At 43.7% G+C, this 16,231-nt stretch overlaps 1 protein-coding gene across 4 annotated transcripts in view; it reads right to left on the bottom strand.

Moving 5' to 3' along the window:
- Nucleotides 1-336: 336 nt before the first annotated feature.
- LOC121552884 (disheveled-associated activator of morphogenesis 1-like) overlaps nucleotides 337-16,231 on the bottom strand; it is a 141,271-nt gene continuing 125,376 nt past the window's right edge. For all 4 annotated transcript variants that reach the window (XM_045211257.1, XM_041865978.2, XM_045211259.1 and 1 more), the window contains 9 exons: nucleotides 14,871-14,955; nucleotides 14,396-14,502; nucleotides 9,658-9,746; nucleotides 9,328-9,496; nucleotides 9,048-9,155; nucleotides 5,333-5,393; nucleotides 4,477-4,608; nucleotides 2,584-2,754; nucleotides 337-1,691 (listed from right to left, as the gene is read on the bottom strand). In XM_045211257.1, the coding sequence (XP_045067192.1) occupies nucleotides 1,482-1,691; nucleotides 2,584-2,754; nucleotides 4,477-4,608; nucleotides 5,333-5,393; nucleotides 9,048-9,155; nucleotides 9,328-9,496; nucleotides 9,658-9,746; nucleotides 14,396-14,502; nucleotides 14,871-14,955 (1,132 nt within the window). In that variant the 3' untranslated portion in view covers nucleotides 337-1,481. The remainder of the gene's footprint in view (nucleotides 1,692-2,583; nucleotides 2,755-4,476; nucleotides 4,609-5,332; nucleotides 5,394-9,047; nucleotides 9,156-9,327; nucleotides 9,497-9,657; nucleotides 9,747-14,395; nucleotides 14,503-14,870; nucleotides 14,956-16,231) is intronic.

The raw sequence follows: 16,231 nt of genomic DNA, 5'->3' as shown, positions 1-16,231 counted from the left end.
TAGCCTAGTAAATAGATAGGCTATATGTATTTCAAGTTGTTTTGCAAAATTATAGGCAGCGCGGTTTATAATACCAGCACACAGTCGAATTTAACAGCTGATCTTTTACATTGAAATAGGCCTACTGTAATTACATGTTTTTGTAGCCTGCTCTACAATGTTTGAGAATTCGCGGGCAATCCATCATATTTGTGATCCTCTGTGGCTCAGTTAGTAGAGCAGGGTTCTTCAATTCCAGTCCTGGAGGGCCGAAACACCTCTGTTTTTCATCCTCTCCTTCTAATCAGGGGCCAATTCCGACCTGGGACACCAGGTGAGTGCAATTAACTACCAGGTAGAAATAAAAAACAGAAGTGTTTCGGCCCTCCAGGACCGGAATTGAAGAACCCTGTAGTAGAGCATGGCGTTTGCTACGCCAGCATAATGGTTTCTATTCCCGGGACCACTCATACTTAAAATGTATGCACGCATGACTAAGTAGCTTTGGATAAAAGCGTCTGCTAAATGTATTACTATTACTACATTTAGATACAGCATAAATTCTTGCTAAAGATTCAAACATTCTGCCAACATAGTAAATAGACCGGTAGCTTATGCAAAACATTAGACAGTATGGGCAGGCTACCGTTTTTTCTGTGCGATAGGAGCGCGACATCATTGCCTATTTAATCTGAGTCTATACCAAGGCAGGAAATAGAAACCCAATAATCTATTGATGAACTCAATATCGAACAACAAATCGTATTTTGCATGTCGTGGCCTAATGCCAATAGTTCCAAATTATACAGCAAATAAAGGGCGTTATTGTCACCATTTTACTACAGGTCTGATTTATAACAGGAAACGTGTGTCAGGCGTGCGCCAAATTGATACATCTCAATATTTGTATATGTGTGCAGACTTTTCAGAAATGGCTCACCCAGGAATTTGTGAAAAAGTGTGAAATTTACGCAACGGTTATAAATGACGCCCCAGGTGACCTACACACGATAGTGTCGTCATTCTGTCCTCCCATTTTGATATCTTCTGAAATACAAATAACACGCATTGTCAGAGGCCTCTTCCTGGTTCTAGTAAACTTCTTCCACCTCAAACTCTGTTTATTTGGTTATTCATTTCCAGACAAACGTCTATATCCATTTTATCCTTCTGTTCCATCTTGGGGGAAGAACAGTAGACCACCTCGCAACATTCACTATCAATGGAAGTGGTGTCTCCTACAGACCTCAGAGGTTAACAGCCTGAAATGTCTCAAAATGTTTCAGAACTTTATACTGTGATGAGTGGAACCATGGTTTTATGTTTCTCTGAGGCTGATGGGTCAAGAACGTGCACTCCCAACGTCTGCCACCGGATGACAGTATAGGCCAAAAGCAGGGGTGAAGCAGCCTGTGGCTGGCTGGGTTGTCTGAGTTGATAGGCCTGTGAGATGGGCAGTGGGTGGATCATAGGATGGAGGGCTGGGCAGGGGGCTGGACGTCTCAGAAGTTGAGCTTGGTGACTGGCCGCTCCCTGCCAGTATCTGGCTGGCTGTTGATGCGCTTGCGGTTGCGTTTCATCTTGGACAGGTCCTTGTCGAAGACCTCGCCGGAGCGCAGTGCCGACACCAGGTCGTCAAACTCTCCGCCGTCGTCCTCGCCGCTGGGCTTCGCTTTCCGTGCCTTCCGCTCCTTCTCTCTCTGCTCCTTCAGCTAAGAGAGCGAGAGAGACAGAAACGTAGGGTAGATGGAAATATGGAGAGATCATGACAGGAAAGACAGAAAGATATGGGGGACGAAAAAGGGGTATTGGTAAAATGGTGTAACAACAAAAGCTGATGTGATATTTTCCAAAAAGCACCTAATTTCCACCTGTCAACCTTGTGTTCTGCATATTGACTACATGCCATGTATCAGTCAAACTGGCATTAAACATGCCAATATGATCTTGAGCCATGGGACGTTTGGATGTAGCTAGTTTAGCCATTGTCGAGTGTGTTCACAAGCAAATGGGCTTGTGTGCCAGGCTTGTACCAGCCAAGAGCAAGGCTTGTACCAGGAGTGCCAACATATCCAGCCCAATATCCTGATGAAAAAGACTGATGTTCAATCATTCTGTGCATGACGCACATTTCTTAATCTAATTGAGCATTTTATCTGATTTCTGTACTTGAATGAAAGGACACATCAGGCTTTTTGCCAGATGAACAGGTTGAAGGACTCAAAGCGGGCAAGCTGATTTTGGATGGGACCATTCTTTCCCATTCATCTGAAATATATTCCTACAGATCTCTCCTAATGCATGTTATGCAATCTAATCAGCAAATGCCATGGAATATGAAATTGGTTAGACTCAAGACCACTTTTGAGGAAAAATGTAAAATCTGAAAATTGCCCTGGGGACATATCTGATGTAATAAAATTGTAATTATTGGTTGTGATAATGTGATGTTCACCCTTACAGCTGTAACTTAAATCCATAATGAAATGAGGTTGTGATCTTTAGCACTAAATGCGACATCAATACTGCACACAGATTTTGAAATAAGGGAGAATTGTCAGGGGAAATCTGAATTAAATTCAGGATTAGCGGGTATGTACACACCTGAGCCTCCATCTTTGCCCTGCGCTCCTCCTCATCCTTGCGTCGGCGCATATTCTCATTTTCCTGACGCGCCTCAGCGAACGACCCCAGAAACTGGTCGAAAATGCCAAAGAACTCGTCCGGCTGCATCTTCCCGGCATCTTCACCAAAATGCTTCACCGCCCTCAGGAACTGTGGGATTGAGAAGAGATTCACTAAAACATTCACTGGCCCTAGAACTGTTTTTTACTGCAACCACCTCTGACCCGAGAACAATGTGAACATACAGCCATTTCTGGCTATATGTTCTGACTTTAAGTACTGCTATTTCTGGTAGTGTGTGTATAGTTATTTCTGATCCACACAGGCATTTGTTCTTGGCCAAACATTGGTTTACAATACCAATGAGAGCATTGTAGAAGAAAGGTGAGTATATTGACCAGAGAAGAAATGTGAGTATATTGACCATAGTAGAATATACTGTATCTACATCAGAGCTTGGTTTCCCAAGACGTGTTTAAATCAGTGTGACCTGCGTTATCAGAGGATGTTACTACAGAATCAACGACAGTACCATTACGGCAAACCGTTTATCAGCTTTATGATGCAGCAGCAGGGCCAAAATAAACGCCAGCGCTTTGCAACCAACCAACCAACCAACCAACGCACAGACACACACAGAACAACTACTAGAAAGACATACTGTCATTTATTCAGAACAACAACAACTGTAACCACACAGAACAACCACCCATCACAAACAACTGCATTGAGCATAGCTTGCAAAAACCAAAAGGACAAAACAAGTCCTAACCATGTAACCAGGAGTTAATTGTTGTGGGTTAGGAAATTGAGAACAGTGCGGATTCTCCAGACATATAACGACAGTAAATGAGTCTGTAGTAGTGTCAGCTCCTCTTCTTTGACCCACTACCTTGATTATATGTGTTTGGTGTCATATTATTAACACGTCATTAAAAGGAAGGAAGGAAGCCTTCTAATGCTAGGGTTTGAAACCAACAAACACAACAACGACAGTGGGGGTTAGGGTCCTGTAAAACAGTGATGTCCTGCTCCCTTGGTAGCTGAGCAGCAGTAGCAAGGCTTTGAAGCCCTCATTAACTTACATTTCATGTGCTACTGATTACAGCTGGTGAACCTGGGCCTAGGGCAGAAATGAGAACTGTGTGCGTGTGTGTTTGTTGTTGTGTATGGGGTGAAGTGGGGGGCACCTGGGGGGTCCTGTAACTTTGCTCTTCCCACTATGCCTTTGATGCGAGTTCATCGCTGCCATATGGGGCATGCAACGCTACAGGTGCCGGTGGGTGGTGTGATGGGGTTGGGGGAGAGGGGCATTTTGGGTCTGTTTGGGTCCTGTGTATATGGCTCACTACAACTAGAGGTATTCTGTGGCCTGAGGATCCGCACAGCACCGCCTCACCATATTTAACATCTGCAAGCAAACATAACATCTCTATAGCATCTCAAAGCATACTTTTAAAAAAGTGCACAATTTTGCATGTTATAGAAAAATGCAACAGTTTAATTGGAGCCGGAGCCAGCATTTCCAGGCATGTTTCCTCTCCCAGTCTCTTGAGGCCCCGTAGGGACCAATAATGAAGCCAGGGGCGGCAGCACAGGAAGCTCCCAGCATGCCTTGTGCTGATGTTACTCTCACACCTCGCAGGGGGTGGCCAGAGGGGTCACAGAGGCCTGTTTCAACAGCTACTGTACCTTATGAGGAAACTGAGGCAGCCCTAATCTGCAGCACACACGGCACGCATACAAACTCCCCTAACACAATCAGAGACTAAAGACTGGCACACTCAGTCAGATATACATGTAGGCATGGATATGGAAGCACAGCTTCTTAGACTCCCACATGGCCCTATAAAAACACACACACACACTCACCAGCTCTTTGGCTTCGGTGAGAGAATCCTCCACATCCGAGAAGCTGAAGCTGGCCACAGTGATGAACTGGCTCACCACTGACACATACTTATCGCCCACCTCCTGGGGCCGCTTCTTCTGAAACTCCAACTCCTGACAGAGCGGAAGAAAAGAAAAGGACATTGAGAGAGTGAGAGAGAGAGAGAGAGAGAGAGAGAGAGAGAGAGAGAGAGAGAGAGAGAGAGAGAGAGAGAGAGCAAAAGTGAGTGAAAGAGCAGAGGGGAAAAAATGTGCAACTAACTTGGTCACCCATTGTTTGCTTTTTTACCTTTTTATAATTAGAAGTGATATCCCTAGAATTCCAGCTTACTTTTCCAATTGCTCTGTTAAATTTGCTCTCAAGCAAAACAATCTCTTGCCTTTAGGTCTGTCAATGATGTGGACTATGATACCTGGGAGAATATTCAGTGGTTGCCTTGGTGGCAGGATAGTCCACATCAGGGTTGCTACTGACTACAGCTATTATTACTTCCATTTCAATTCCAGTAAATTCAGAAAGTAGACTGAAAATCCGATTCTCGTCAATACTTTTCACTGAGGAACATGTGGAATTGAATTTGGTGTACTTTCTGAATTGACTGGAATAGAAATAGAATTGACCCCAACCTGATCCACATTCCATTGGGAGTGACGTACTAGGAATTGAGAAAACAAAATCATAGAGACCAAGAGAAAGAGGACAAGAGAAAGAGGACAAGAGAAAGAAAGTAAGAGAAAAAAGGAAAAGGGTCATGAATGAAGAAAACGTGTGGATTGGTAGAAAATGAGTCGACAGCAAGGGAATTAGGATGAAGACCGGGCCAATTACTGTACTCACACTCTCAACGTTTTTCAAGCCACTGCGCAAGTTATTGATTTCCTTTTCCAGCTCAGTCATGCTACAGTGAGAGGGAGAGAGAGAGAGGTTAAATCGTCAAGAGAGCTCTTCAATTGCAAAGCTTGTTCTCACAAAAGGTTCTCACACAACATCACACTACCAACTAAACAGTGTTTTTCACATCCATGGTGTTACCCTAGTTAGAACTGTTTCAATCTAGAAATACAGTGCAGTGAAAAAGTATTTGCCCACTTTCTGATTTTTGATACTGAATGTTATCAGATCTTCAACCAAAACCTAATATTAGATAAAGGGAACCTGAGTTTCCGAATAACAAAAATGTATACTTATTTTATTTATTTAATTAACAAAGTTATGCAACACCCAATTCCCCTGTGTGGAAAAATAAATTGCCCCCTTACACTCAATAACTGGTTGTGCCACCTTTAGCTGCAATGACTGCAACCAAATGCTTCCTGTAGTTGTTGATCAGTCCCTCACATCGCTGTGGAGGAATCATGGCACACTTGCATGCAGAACTGCTTTAACTAAGTGACATTTGTGGGTTTTCAAACAGGAACTGCTTGTTTCAAGTCCTGCCACAACATCTAAATTGGGATTACGTTTGGACTTGTGTTGCTTTTTAACCATTTTCATGTAGACTTGATTGTGTGTTTTGGATCATTGTCTTGCTGCATGACCCAGCTGCGCTTCAGCTTCAGCTCACAGACGGATGGCCTGATATTCTGCTGTAGAATTTTCTGATACAGAGCAGAATTCATGGTTCCTTCTATTAAGGCAAGTCATCCAGGTTCTGAGGCATTAAAGCATCCTCAAACTATCACACTACCACCACCATGCTTGACCATTGGTATGAGGTTCTTTCTGTGGAATGCTGTGTTTTTGGTTTTTGCCAGACATATTGGGAACCATCTCGTCCAAAAAGTTGACTAAAGTTTGCCAAAAAGCACTTGGAAGCACTTGGATGCACCTGGATGATAATCAAGACTCAAGTTCTATGGACAGATGAGTCAAAAGTATACGTTGTTGGACAACATGGGTCCCATTATGCCTGGCGAAAACCAAACAGTGCATTCCACAGTAGGAAACCTTATACCAACGGTCAAGCATGGTGGTGGTAGTGTGATGGTTTAGGGGATGCTTTGCTGCCTCAGGACCTGGACGACTTGTGTGTGGTGTAGTCTGAGTCTTGCAGAACACTGCTCACGAGTTCAATGAGTGAATGAGGAAAAAACGCTTTTTGTAGGTTTCTACTACACACAGTCACATGGAATGACATCAGTGAGTGTGTGTGTGTGTTCAAAAGAGCCATTACTTCAGATATCTACTATTGAAGCATTATGGAGTGCAACTGATCCAATCACACACACACACACACACACACACATCCGTTCCTCGGGGCTAAAAGAGGCGGCACATGGTTAGATGACGCTAGGCTGACTCATAGGCCCAGTAGTAAAAAAGCCCATTCACTGACACACGCTGATGATACATTCAAACTTTTCTACTACAATCGCCTCTCGCCTCATTACCTTACTACAATGAAAGCTGTGCTGGGGGTAAGCTTATACACACAGCTACTGTGCCTTCAGAAAGTATTCAAACCCCTTGACTTTTTCCACATTTTGTTGTGTTACAAGGTGGGATTAAAATTGATTTAATTTTCATTTTTTGTCAACGATCTACACAAAAAACTCTGTAATGTCAAAGTAGAAGAAAAATTCTAACATTTGTAAAAAACTATATATGAAAAATAAAACTAATATATTCAACCCCTTTCTGGGTAAGCATCTAAGTGCTTTGCACACCTGAATTGTACAATATTTGCACATTATTTTCTTTAAATTCTTCAAGCTTTGTCAAGACAATCATTTTCAAGTCTTGCCATAGATTTTCAAGCCGATTTAAGTCAAAACTGTACCTAGGCCACTCAGGAACTTTCAATGTCATCTTGGTAAGTAACTCCAGTGTATATTTGGCCTTGTGTTTTTGGTTATTGACCTGCTGAAAGGTTAATTTGTCTCCCAGTGTCTGTTGGAAAGCAGACTGAACCAGGTTTTCATCTAGGATTTTGCCTGTGCTTAGCTCTATTCCGTTTATTTTTATCCTAAAAAAAACTCTGTAGTCCTTGCTGATGACAAGCATACCCATAACATGATGCAGCCACCACTATGCTTGAAAATATGAAGAGTGGTACTCAATGATGTGTTGGACTTGCCCCAAACAAACCGCTTTGTATTCAGGACGTAAAGTTAATTTCTTTGCCACATTTAAAGTTTTACTTTAGTGCCTGCAGGTTTTAGAATATTTGTTGTTGATCCATCCTCATTTTTCTCCTATCACAGCCATTAAACTCTAACTGTTTTAAAGTCACTATCAGCCTCATGGTGAAATCCCTGAGCGGTTTCCTTCCACTCCAGCAACTGAGTTAGGAAGGACGCCTGTATCTTTGTAGTGACTGGGTGTATTGATACACCATCCAAAGTGTAATTATTAACTTCACCATGATCAAAGGGATATTAAATGTCAGCTTTTTTATTTAAAATGTATTTTTATCTACCAATAGGTGCCCTTCTTTGCGAGGCATTGGAAAACTCCCTGGTCTTTGTGGTTGAATCTGTGTGAAATTCACTGCTCGACTGAGGGACCTTACAGAATAAATTAATGGATCTGATGCTAGATATGCAGCCACAAAGGTGCTGGAAGCTCACCACACAATTTTTATGGTAAGAGTAGCTTTGTAGCTCAGTTGGCAGAACAATAGCGCTTGTAATGCCAGGGAGGTGGGTTCGATTCCCAGGACCACCCACACGTAAAATGTGGATTAAAGCGTCTGCTAAATGGTATATACACAGAGTACAAAACATTAAGGACACCTTCCTAATATTGAGTTGCACCCCTCCCTTTTGCCCTCAGAGCAGCCTCAATTCGTTGGGCCATGGACTCTACAAGGTGTCGAAAGCGTTCCACAGGGATGCTGGCCCATGTTGACTCCAATGCTTCCCACAGTTCTGTCAAGTTGGCTGGATGCCCTTTGGGTGGTGGACCATTCTTGATACACACAAGAAACTGTTGAGCGTGAAAAACCCAGCAGTGTTGCAGTTCTTGACACACTCAAACCGATGCGCCTGGCACCTAGTACCATACTCCATTCAAAGGCACTTAAATATTTTGTCTTGCCCATTCACCCTCAATGTCACACATACACAATCCATGTCTCAATTATCTCAAGGCTTAAAAATCCTTCTTTAACCTGTCTCCTCCCATTCATCTAAACTGAGTGAAGTGAATTTAACAAGTGACTTCAATAAGGGATCATAGCTTTCACCTGGATTCACCTGGTCAGTCTATGTCATAGAAAGAGCAGGTGTTCATAATGTTTTGTACACTCAGTGTATATACAGTATTATATTAGCTTATCTTCACTAATCATCTCCGCCTTTAAGGCAAATGCTAAGGAAACATTCTGAACAACTGTTCCCCCAAATCCCAGTTGGCAGCATTGAGAAGTTTGTGCTGTAGCAGTGTCTACAATGGCTTGTGCGACCTACAGGGTGAATTCTAACTCAATGAGACTGATAGACCACAGAAAACCATTTCCTAAAGACATTTAACGAGAGTAGACAGCAAGGGCCCATAAATGTAAACACTGGTGAGCTGTACATGTGGAGGGTGTCTTTGTGGCTCGACCTACTTGACTTTTGCGGCTTCCGGCACACTCTGCAGGTCCTCTTGGAACATCATGACTTTGGGGTACTTCTTCTCCAGGATGGTGATCAGGTAGTGGAGGAGGGTGATGTTCCTGCATGTGCATAGACAATACTTACAGCACTAGTACCACAGCATGGGCCACATATGCACACACCCATATCATGACACCACTCCAGACAACACATGCAAACAGGTTGCTCCATAGACTGTATCACTACAGCATGAATCACACTCGTAATTTGAATCACAGTTCTTCCTCTTACTTGTCTATGCTGGACTTTGTGTCTGCGATCTTGTTGAGCGAGGACACTTTGAAGCCATAGGCATTGCCCCTCTGGCCTTTGTTCATGTAGTTACCAAAGGCCAGCACCACCTCCAGCAGCTGCTTCAGATTGCGGCTGTGCAGCACCTCTTTGGAGGCCTTGATCAGAGCTGAAGAGGGAAGAAACACGTGAGCCAAACAAAAAAGACACCTGAACTGTAGGGTAGGGTACTTCACATGTATGTATGTATGTGTGGATACAGCGGACCTCATTGTGTTTGAGTTTTTTTATGTAAGGGTTTGCCAAGAAGCCCCACACAATCACACACACCTTCTACTTTGGGTTTGATCCCGGCAATCGTCTCTGCAAACTTCTTTTTGAAGTACAGCGACTGCAGCTTCTGTTGGTAGTGATTTATCCTTTGAGAGCAAAAGAGGGAGAGAAAGAGATAGATTATATATTAATTTTTTTAAGCGCTAAAAGAGTAAACGAAAGAAATTGATATGTCCTGAAAGGAGGTTGGAAAAAGTCAGATATAGGATACAAAATGGCCCAGGTCACATTGGAAACATGACAAGATCTTGTTAGCAAAGTTAGAAAAAAAATGAAGACGCCCTCATCCCTATTGACATGGTCGGACGTCCATCTCTGTGTTGGCTGGCAAGACGTGAGACACCAAGATGGATTGTTGAAGGAAGGCAGAGCAAACACGGAGTGACCCATTTGGCTGAACTCATCACTAGGGCGTTGCTATCCACACTTCAGTGCTGGGAGGGGGGGCTGTCGCCTTGGCTACCGCACTCTCAGAAACCAAAACATTAGTTGGACTCTGTTGGAGGACTAAGCCAGTTCCTGGAAAGAAGCACCCCACGTCTCCAACCACAGGATGGGGAAAAACGCTATTGCACAATTTATGTTAATAGAATCTAATAAAGAGGGAGTGTAGTTTCCAGGGGAACATGCTCCTTGTTTGTTTTATGATTCCCCCAACTGGGACACGAGGCTGTTGTGCGGCTATGACGAGTTTCCTGTTTGGGTTTAGAACATATTGATGAAGAAAGAGTGTCATTCTTTTGGTTATAGCCAACACAGTTAACAGTAGGGCTGGGAATTGCCAGGGACCTCACGATACGATATTATCACGATACTTAGGTGCAGATACGATATGTATTGTGATTTTCAAGATTCTCACAATTCTATTTGTATTGCGATTCAATATTGCGATTTAATTGCGATTTGATGTTCCAAACATATTGCTCACTTTATGTCTGCTGCAGAGAGAGAAATTGAGCACACAGCCATGCAATCTCCATAGACAAACATTGGTAGTAGAATGGACTTACTGAAGAGCTCAGTGACTTTCAATGCCATAGGACGCCACCTTTCCACCAAATCAGTTCGTCAAATTCCTGCCCTGCTAGTGCTTCCCCGGTCAACTGTAAGTGCTGTTATTGTGAAGTGGAAACGTCTAGGAACAACAACGGCTCAGCCGCGAATTGGTAGGCCACACAAGCTCACAGAACAGGACCACAGAGTGCTGAAGCACTTAAAAATCATCTGTCCTCGGTTGCAACACTCACTACCAAATTCCTGCCTCTGGAAGTAACGTCAGCACAATAACTGTTCATCAGGAGCTTCATGAAATGGGTTTCCGTGGCCGAGCAGCCGCACACAAGCCTAAGATCACCATGCGCAATGCCAAGCTTCGGTTGGAGTGGTGTAAAGCTCGCTGCCATTGGACTCTGGGGCAGTGGAAACGCGTTCTCTGGAATGATGAATCACACTTCACCATCTGGCAGTCCTACGGACAAATCTGGGTTTGACGGATGCCAGGAGAACGCTACCTGCCCGAATGCATAGTGCCAACTGTAAAGTTTGGTGGAGGAGGAATAATGGTCTGGAGCTGTTTTTCCATGGTTCGGGCTAGGCCCCTTAGTTCCAGTGGAGGGAAATCTTAACGCTACAGCATACAATGACATTCTAGACAATTCTGTGCTTCCAACTTTGTGGCAACAGTTTGGGTGAAGGCCCTTTCCTGTTTCAGCATGACAAGCGAGGTCCATACAGAAATGGTTTATTGAGATCGGTGTGGAAGAACTTGACTGGCCTGCACAGAGCAATGACCTCAACCCCATCAATCACCATTGGGATGAATTGGAACGCTGACTGCGAGCCAGACCTAATCGCCCAACATCAGTGCCCGACCTCACTAATGCTTGTGGCTGAATGGAAGCAAGTACCCGCAGTAATGTTCCAACATCTAGTGGAAAGGCTGTTATAGCAGCAAAGGGGGGACCAACTCCATATTAATGGCCATGATTTTGGAATGAGATGTTCGACGAGCAGGTGTCCACATACTTTTGGTCATGTAGTGTAATAGTCCTGAAAGCATGTTGGCTCACTTTAAAAAGAAGATGGAGAACACGCTATTGGATGAAAAATACTGGAGTTTTGGCGCAGGTACTGTAAAACCGACTAGCGCTTGCTAACGCTACCTACAGTATCAAAAAAATATTTATACTTGAAGTCATATCGTTCTATTATCATTCAAAAATAATATTGTGATATGTAACTGTATCAATTAACAGGGCTCTACTACTGCTCTGTCACTGTTGCAGTATTGCCAAATATTCTTAAGAACGACACCCAGGCAGCAAACTCAATTCAGGCTTTGGGGTGGGTGGTCTAAGCAGGGAAGTTCCCTGTGTCTGCGTTTAAATTCATTTAGCAGACTCTTTGGTCAACAGTGACTTACAGTGCATAGACTAAACAGCGAGATACACTGTCTGGAACAGGTCGAAATACCATGGTGTCATTGGCTCCACTCTGAGACGGTGAGAATAAAACACCCCCCTCTCAACATGGGACTTGTTTTGTTTTTAAGTAATGGTGGGAATCATCCATTTCTGTGGGAATGTGAGAACATGGGAACCAAGCTCGCATAATGAGTAAGTTAGCTTGCCTGTGACCTGTAGACTTTCGTTAGCTCACCAAGATAATGTCTAGGCTTTAGCTTAGTGAGCTTAACATGGACTTGTTTTAGGACCACTCTTGTTTTCACTATATATTCTACCTCTTGGTGATGTCATTCGGAAACACAACGTCAACTTTCACTGCTATGCGGACGACACACAGCTGTACATTTCGATGAAACATGGTGAAGCCCCAAAATTGCCTACCCTGGAAGCCTGTGTTTCAGACATAAGGAAGTGGATGGCAGCAAATGTTTTACTTTTAAACTCGGACAAAACAGAGATGCTAGTTCTAGGTCCCAAGAAACAAAGAGATCTGCTGTTGGATCTGACAATTAATCTTGATGGTTGTACAGTCATCTCAAATACACCTGTGAAGGACCTTGGCGTTACTCTGGACCCTGATCTCTCTTTTGACGAACATATCAAGAATATTTCAAGGACAGCTTTTTTTCCATCTTCGTAACATTGCAAAAATCAGATACTTTTTGTCCGAAAATGATGCAGAAAAAAACGAATCCATGCTTTTGTCACTTCTAGATTAGACTACTGCAACAATCTACTCTCCAGCTACCCGAATAAAGCACTAAATAAACTTCAGTTAGTGCTAAACACAGCTGCTAGACTCCTGACTAGAACCAAAATATTTTATCATATTACTCCAGTGCTAGCCTCTCTACATTGGCTTCCTGTTAAGGCTAGGGCAGATTTCAAGGTTTTACTGCTAACCTACAAAGCATTAAGGGGCTTGCTCCTACCCATCTCTCTGAGTTGGTCCTGCCATACATACCTGCACGTACACTACAGTCACAAGACACAGGCCTCCTTAATGTCTCTAGAATTTCTAAGCAAACAGCTGGAGGCAGGGCTTTCTCCTATAGAGCTACATATGTATGGAATGGTCTGCCTATCCATGTGAGAAACGCAGACTCGGTCTCGACTTTTAAGTCATTACTAAAGACTAATCTCTTCAGTAGGTCCTATGATTGAGTGTAGTCTGGCCCAGGTGTGCGAAGGTGAACAGCAAGGCACTGGAGCGACAAACCACCCTTGCTGTCTCTGCCTGGCCGGCTACCCTCTCTCCACTGGGATTCTCTGCCTCTGATCCAATAATGGGCTGAGTCACTGGCTTACTAGTGCTCTTCCATGCCGTCCCTAGGAGGGGTGCGTCACTTGAGTGGGTTGAATCACAGACGTGATCTTCCTGTCCGGTTTTGCGCCCCCTCGGGCTCGTGCGGTGGAGGAGATCTTTGTGGGCTATACTCAGCCTTGTCTCAGGGTAGTAAATTCTTGGTCTGTTGATATCCCTCTAGTGGTGTGGGGGCTGTGCTTTGGCAAAGTGGGTGGGGTTATATCCTACCTGGTTGGCCCTGTCCGGGGGTATAGCCGGACGGGGCCACAGTCTCCCCCGACCCACCCGTCTCAGTCTCCAGTATCTATGCTGCAATAGTACATGTGGCGGGGGGCTAGGGTCAGTCTGTTATATCTGGTGTAATTCTCCTGTTTTATTTGGTGTACTGTGTGAATTTAAGTATGCTCCCTCTAATTCTCTCTCCCTCCCCTCCCGGAGGACCTGAGTCCTAGGATCATGCCTCAGGACTACCTGGCCTGATGACTCCTGGCTGTCCCCAGTCCACATTTACTCCTGAGGTACTGACCTGTTGCACCCTCTACAACCACTGACTATTATTTGACCCTGCTGGTCATCTATGAACGTTTGAACATCTTGAAGAACAATCTGGCCTTAAATGACCACATACTCTTAAAATCTCCACCCGGCACAGCCAGAAGAGGACTGGCCACCCCTCAGAGCCTGGTTCCTCTCTAGGTTTCTTCCTTGGTACCTGCCTTTCTAAGGAGTTTTTCCTAGCCACCATGCTTCTGCATCTGCATTGCTTGCTGTTTGGGGCTTTATAAATACATTTGATCTATTGATTGATTGATTGATTGATTGACTTGTAGCACAGGAGGTTCAGGTTCAAACCCTGGACAATCACTGGTGCAAAAAAATACACTGCATACATTTAGCTAAAACACGTTTGATCGAATCAGGCCCTTGGTCTACTTCTCGAGTTCTCTCTCTCAGTTCATCCTACCTGCTCATCTCATAAAGGAAGCGGTCAGCCTTGGCCATGCGGTCCAGCTCATGCTTGTGCTCCTCCAGGAGGTCCACGTCACTCTTCTCTGGAATAAACTTCAGCATCTGAGGAGGAGCCATGAAAGTGACTGGCCATTCACTAGCAACATATGTAGCATAGCTAAACATTGCACTGACATAAATCTACTATGTCACTTACAATACTGCAATGGAATCTTAAATCTCTCTTTATATGACGTTCATGAAATGGAGGTGATCACTTATGTGGATGCAATCCAGAAATGCATCCTGTCTATTTGAAATCTCATCTATTTGATTTTGCTCACTGAGAGACAGAAAATGACATTGGGAGCATAACGATTACTGGAGTTTTTCTTCTTTTTAACAAGTATAAGTTTTGCTCCATGCACCTGGAAGCACATTCAGGTGTGCAAGTTTACTGTTTCAAGCCCATGTGATTTTGCTAGACTTACCTGCTCCAGCATATCCTTGGGGAGGTCCTCCTGTTCGTCCATGGTCAAGATCGCCCTCTTCATCTCCTCATTGGACAGCTTCAGCCTGGACGACAATCACAGGAGATGTCAGCCACTTTCAACTCACAGGAAAACTCAACTCAACTACAGGAACTCTCATTCACACTAGAACCACCATTAATACTATAACTGTTTTTGAGGCATCATGTGATTTGTAAATTCGAATAACTCCCGCCCAAATATCACTGACAGAATTTGTTTTAAGCACTTCTAAGATTCAATTGGAATATGCCTCAGCTTTCTCCTTTGATGTCAAGAGCACATCGACAAGAAGTGCCACAAAGCCTCAACCTAAACAAATAGATAATACAAAATGTATAATTCAACTTTAGCCTGCAATACTGAACTTCAAACCGCAGGAAAAGTAAAGTGAGAAACACTGCAAACTTAAATTCTTAGCCTTATTGCCAGTGTCCAGTTCTTGGCACTTCCTAACTGGTTTGTGTTTTTAAACATGTATTTCACAAATTAGCCAAATGTGCAGTTTATTTATATACAATATCATAGGGAGGAACTGTATGTCTGTCTGGAGAGACATCTGGGAGATTTGCCGAAAAAGAGACAGATGATCTTAAAGGCCTCTCCCTCGTGGAGTTGTCCTGTTTAATGTAAAAATGATGAGTCTGATTTTATGCGCCGTCTCTGAGAACTACCCAGAGGGGGAACAGGTGCCAGACAGGCTCTGTCGGCTGCTCACTTTAAAAACCAGCCACACTTGGAAAGGGAGATACCTAGTCAGTTGTACAACTGAATGCATTCAACTGAAATGTGTCTTCTGCATTTAACCTAACCCCTCTGAATCAGAGAGGTGCAAAGTGCTGCCTTAATCAACATCCACGTCTTCTGTGGCTGGGGAACAGTGGGTTAACTGCCTTACTCAGAGGCAGAACGAAATATGTTTACCTTGTCAGCTAAGGGATTCGATTCAGCAACCTTTCGGTTCCTGGCCCAACGCTCCTTTCCGCCAGGCTACCTGCCAGCCCTATGAATGTCCTGCCTACTTCCCGATTCAAGTCCTGTACTGTTTTTGAACATGCTTCAAGCTTATATCATCAAATTCATGAACATTTGGTAATTTAAGATATGTACAATTATATTGGTATTTGTGGATTAATTTACTTCTACCTGATACCTTTTATTACGTTTTTCGATAAGTGAAATAAATATCATTCTAACATTCCACCCCAATAACATTGTCGCTGAGGAGGGCTTGCTAGCTAGCTACAGTGTTTGAGTAATCTCAGCCATTTTCTTACAAAACAGCTCCACTAGCTAGCGAAATGCTAATTTGCAACGCTAGC

The sequence above is a fragment of the Coregonus clupeaformis genome, chromosome 36 (assembly GCF_020615455.1).
Source record: "Coregonus clupeaformis isolate EN_2021a chromosome 36, ASM2061545v1, whole genome shotgun sequence".
NCBI classification, from domain to species: Eukaryota; Metazoa; Chordata; class Actinopteri; order Salmoniformes; family Salmonidae; genus Coregonus; species Coregonus clupeaformis.
This window is presented reverse-complemented; position numbering and strand designations above follow the sequence as displayed.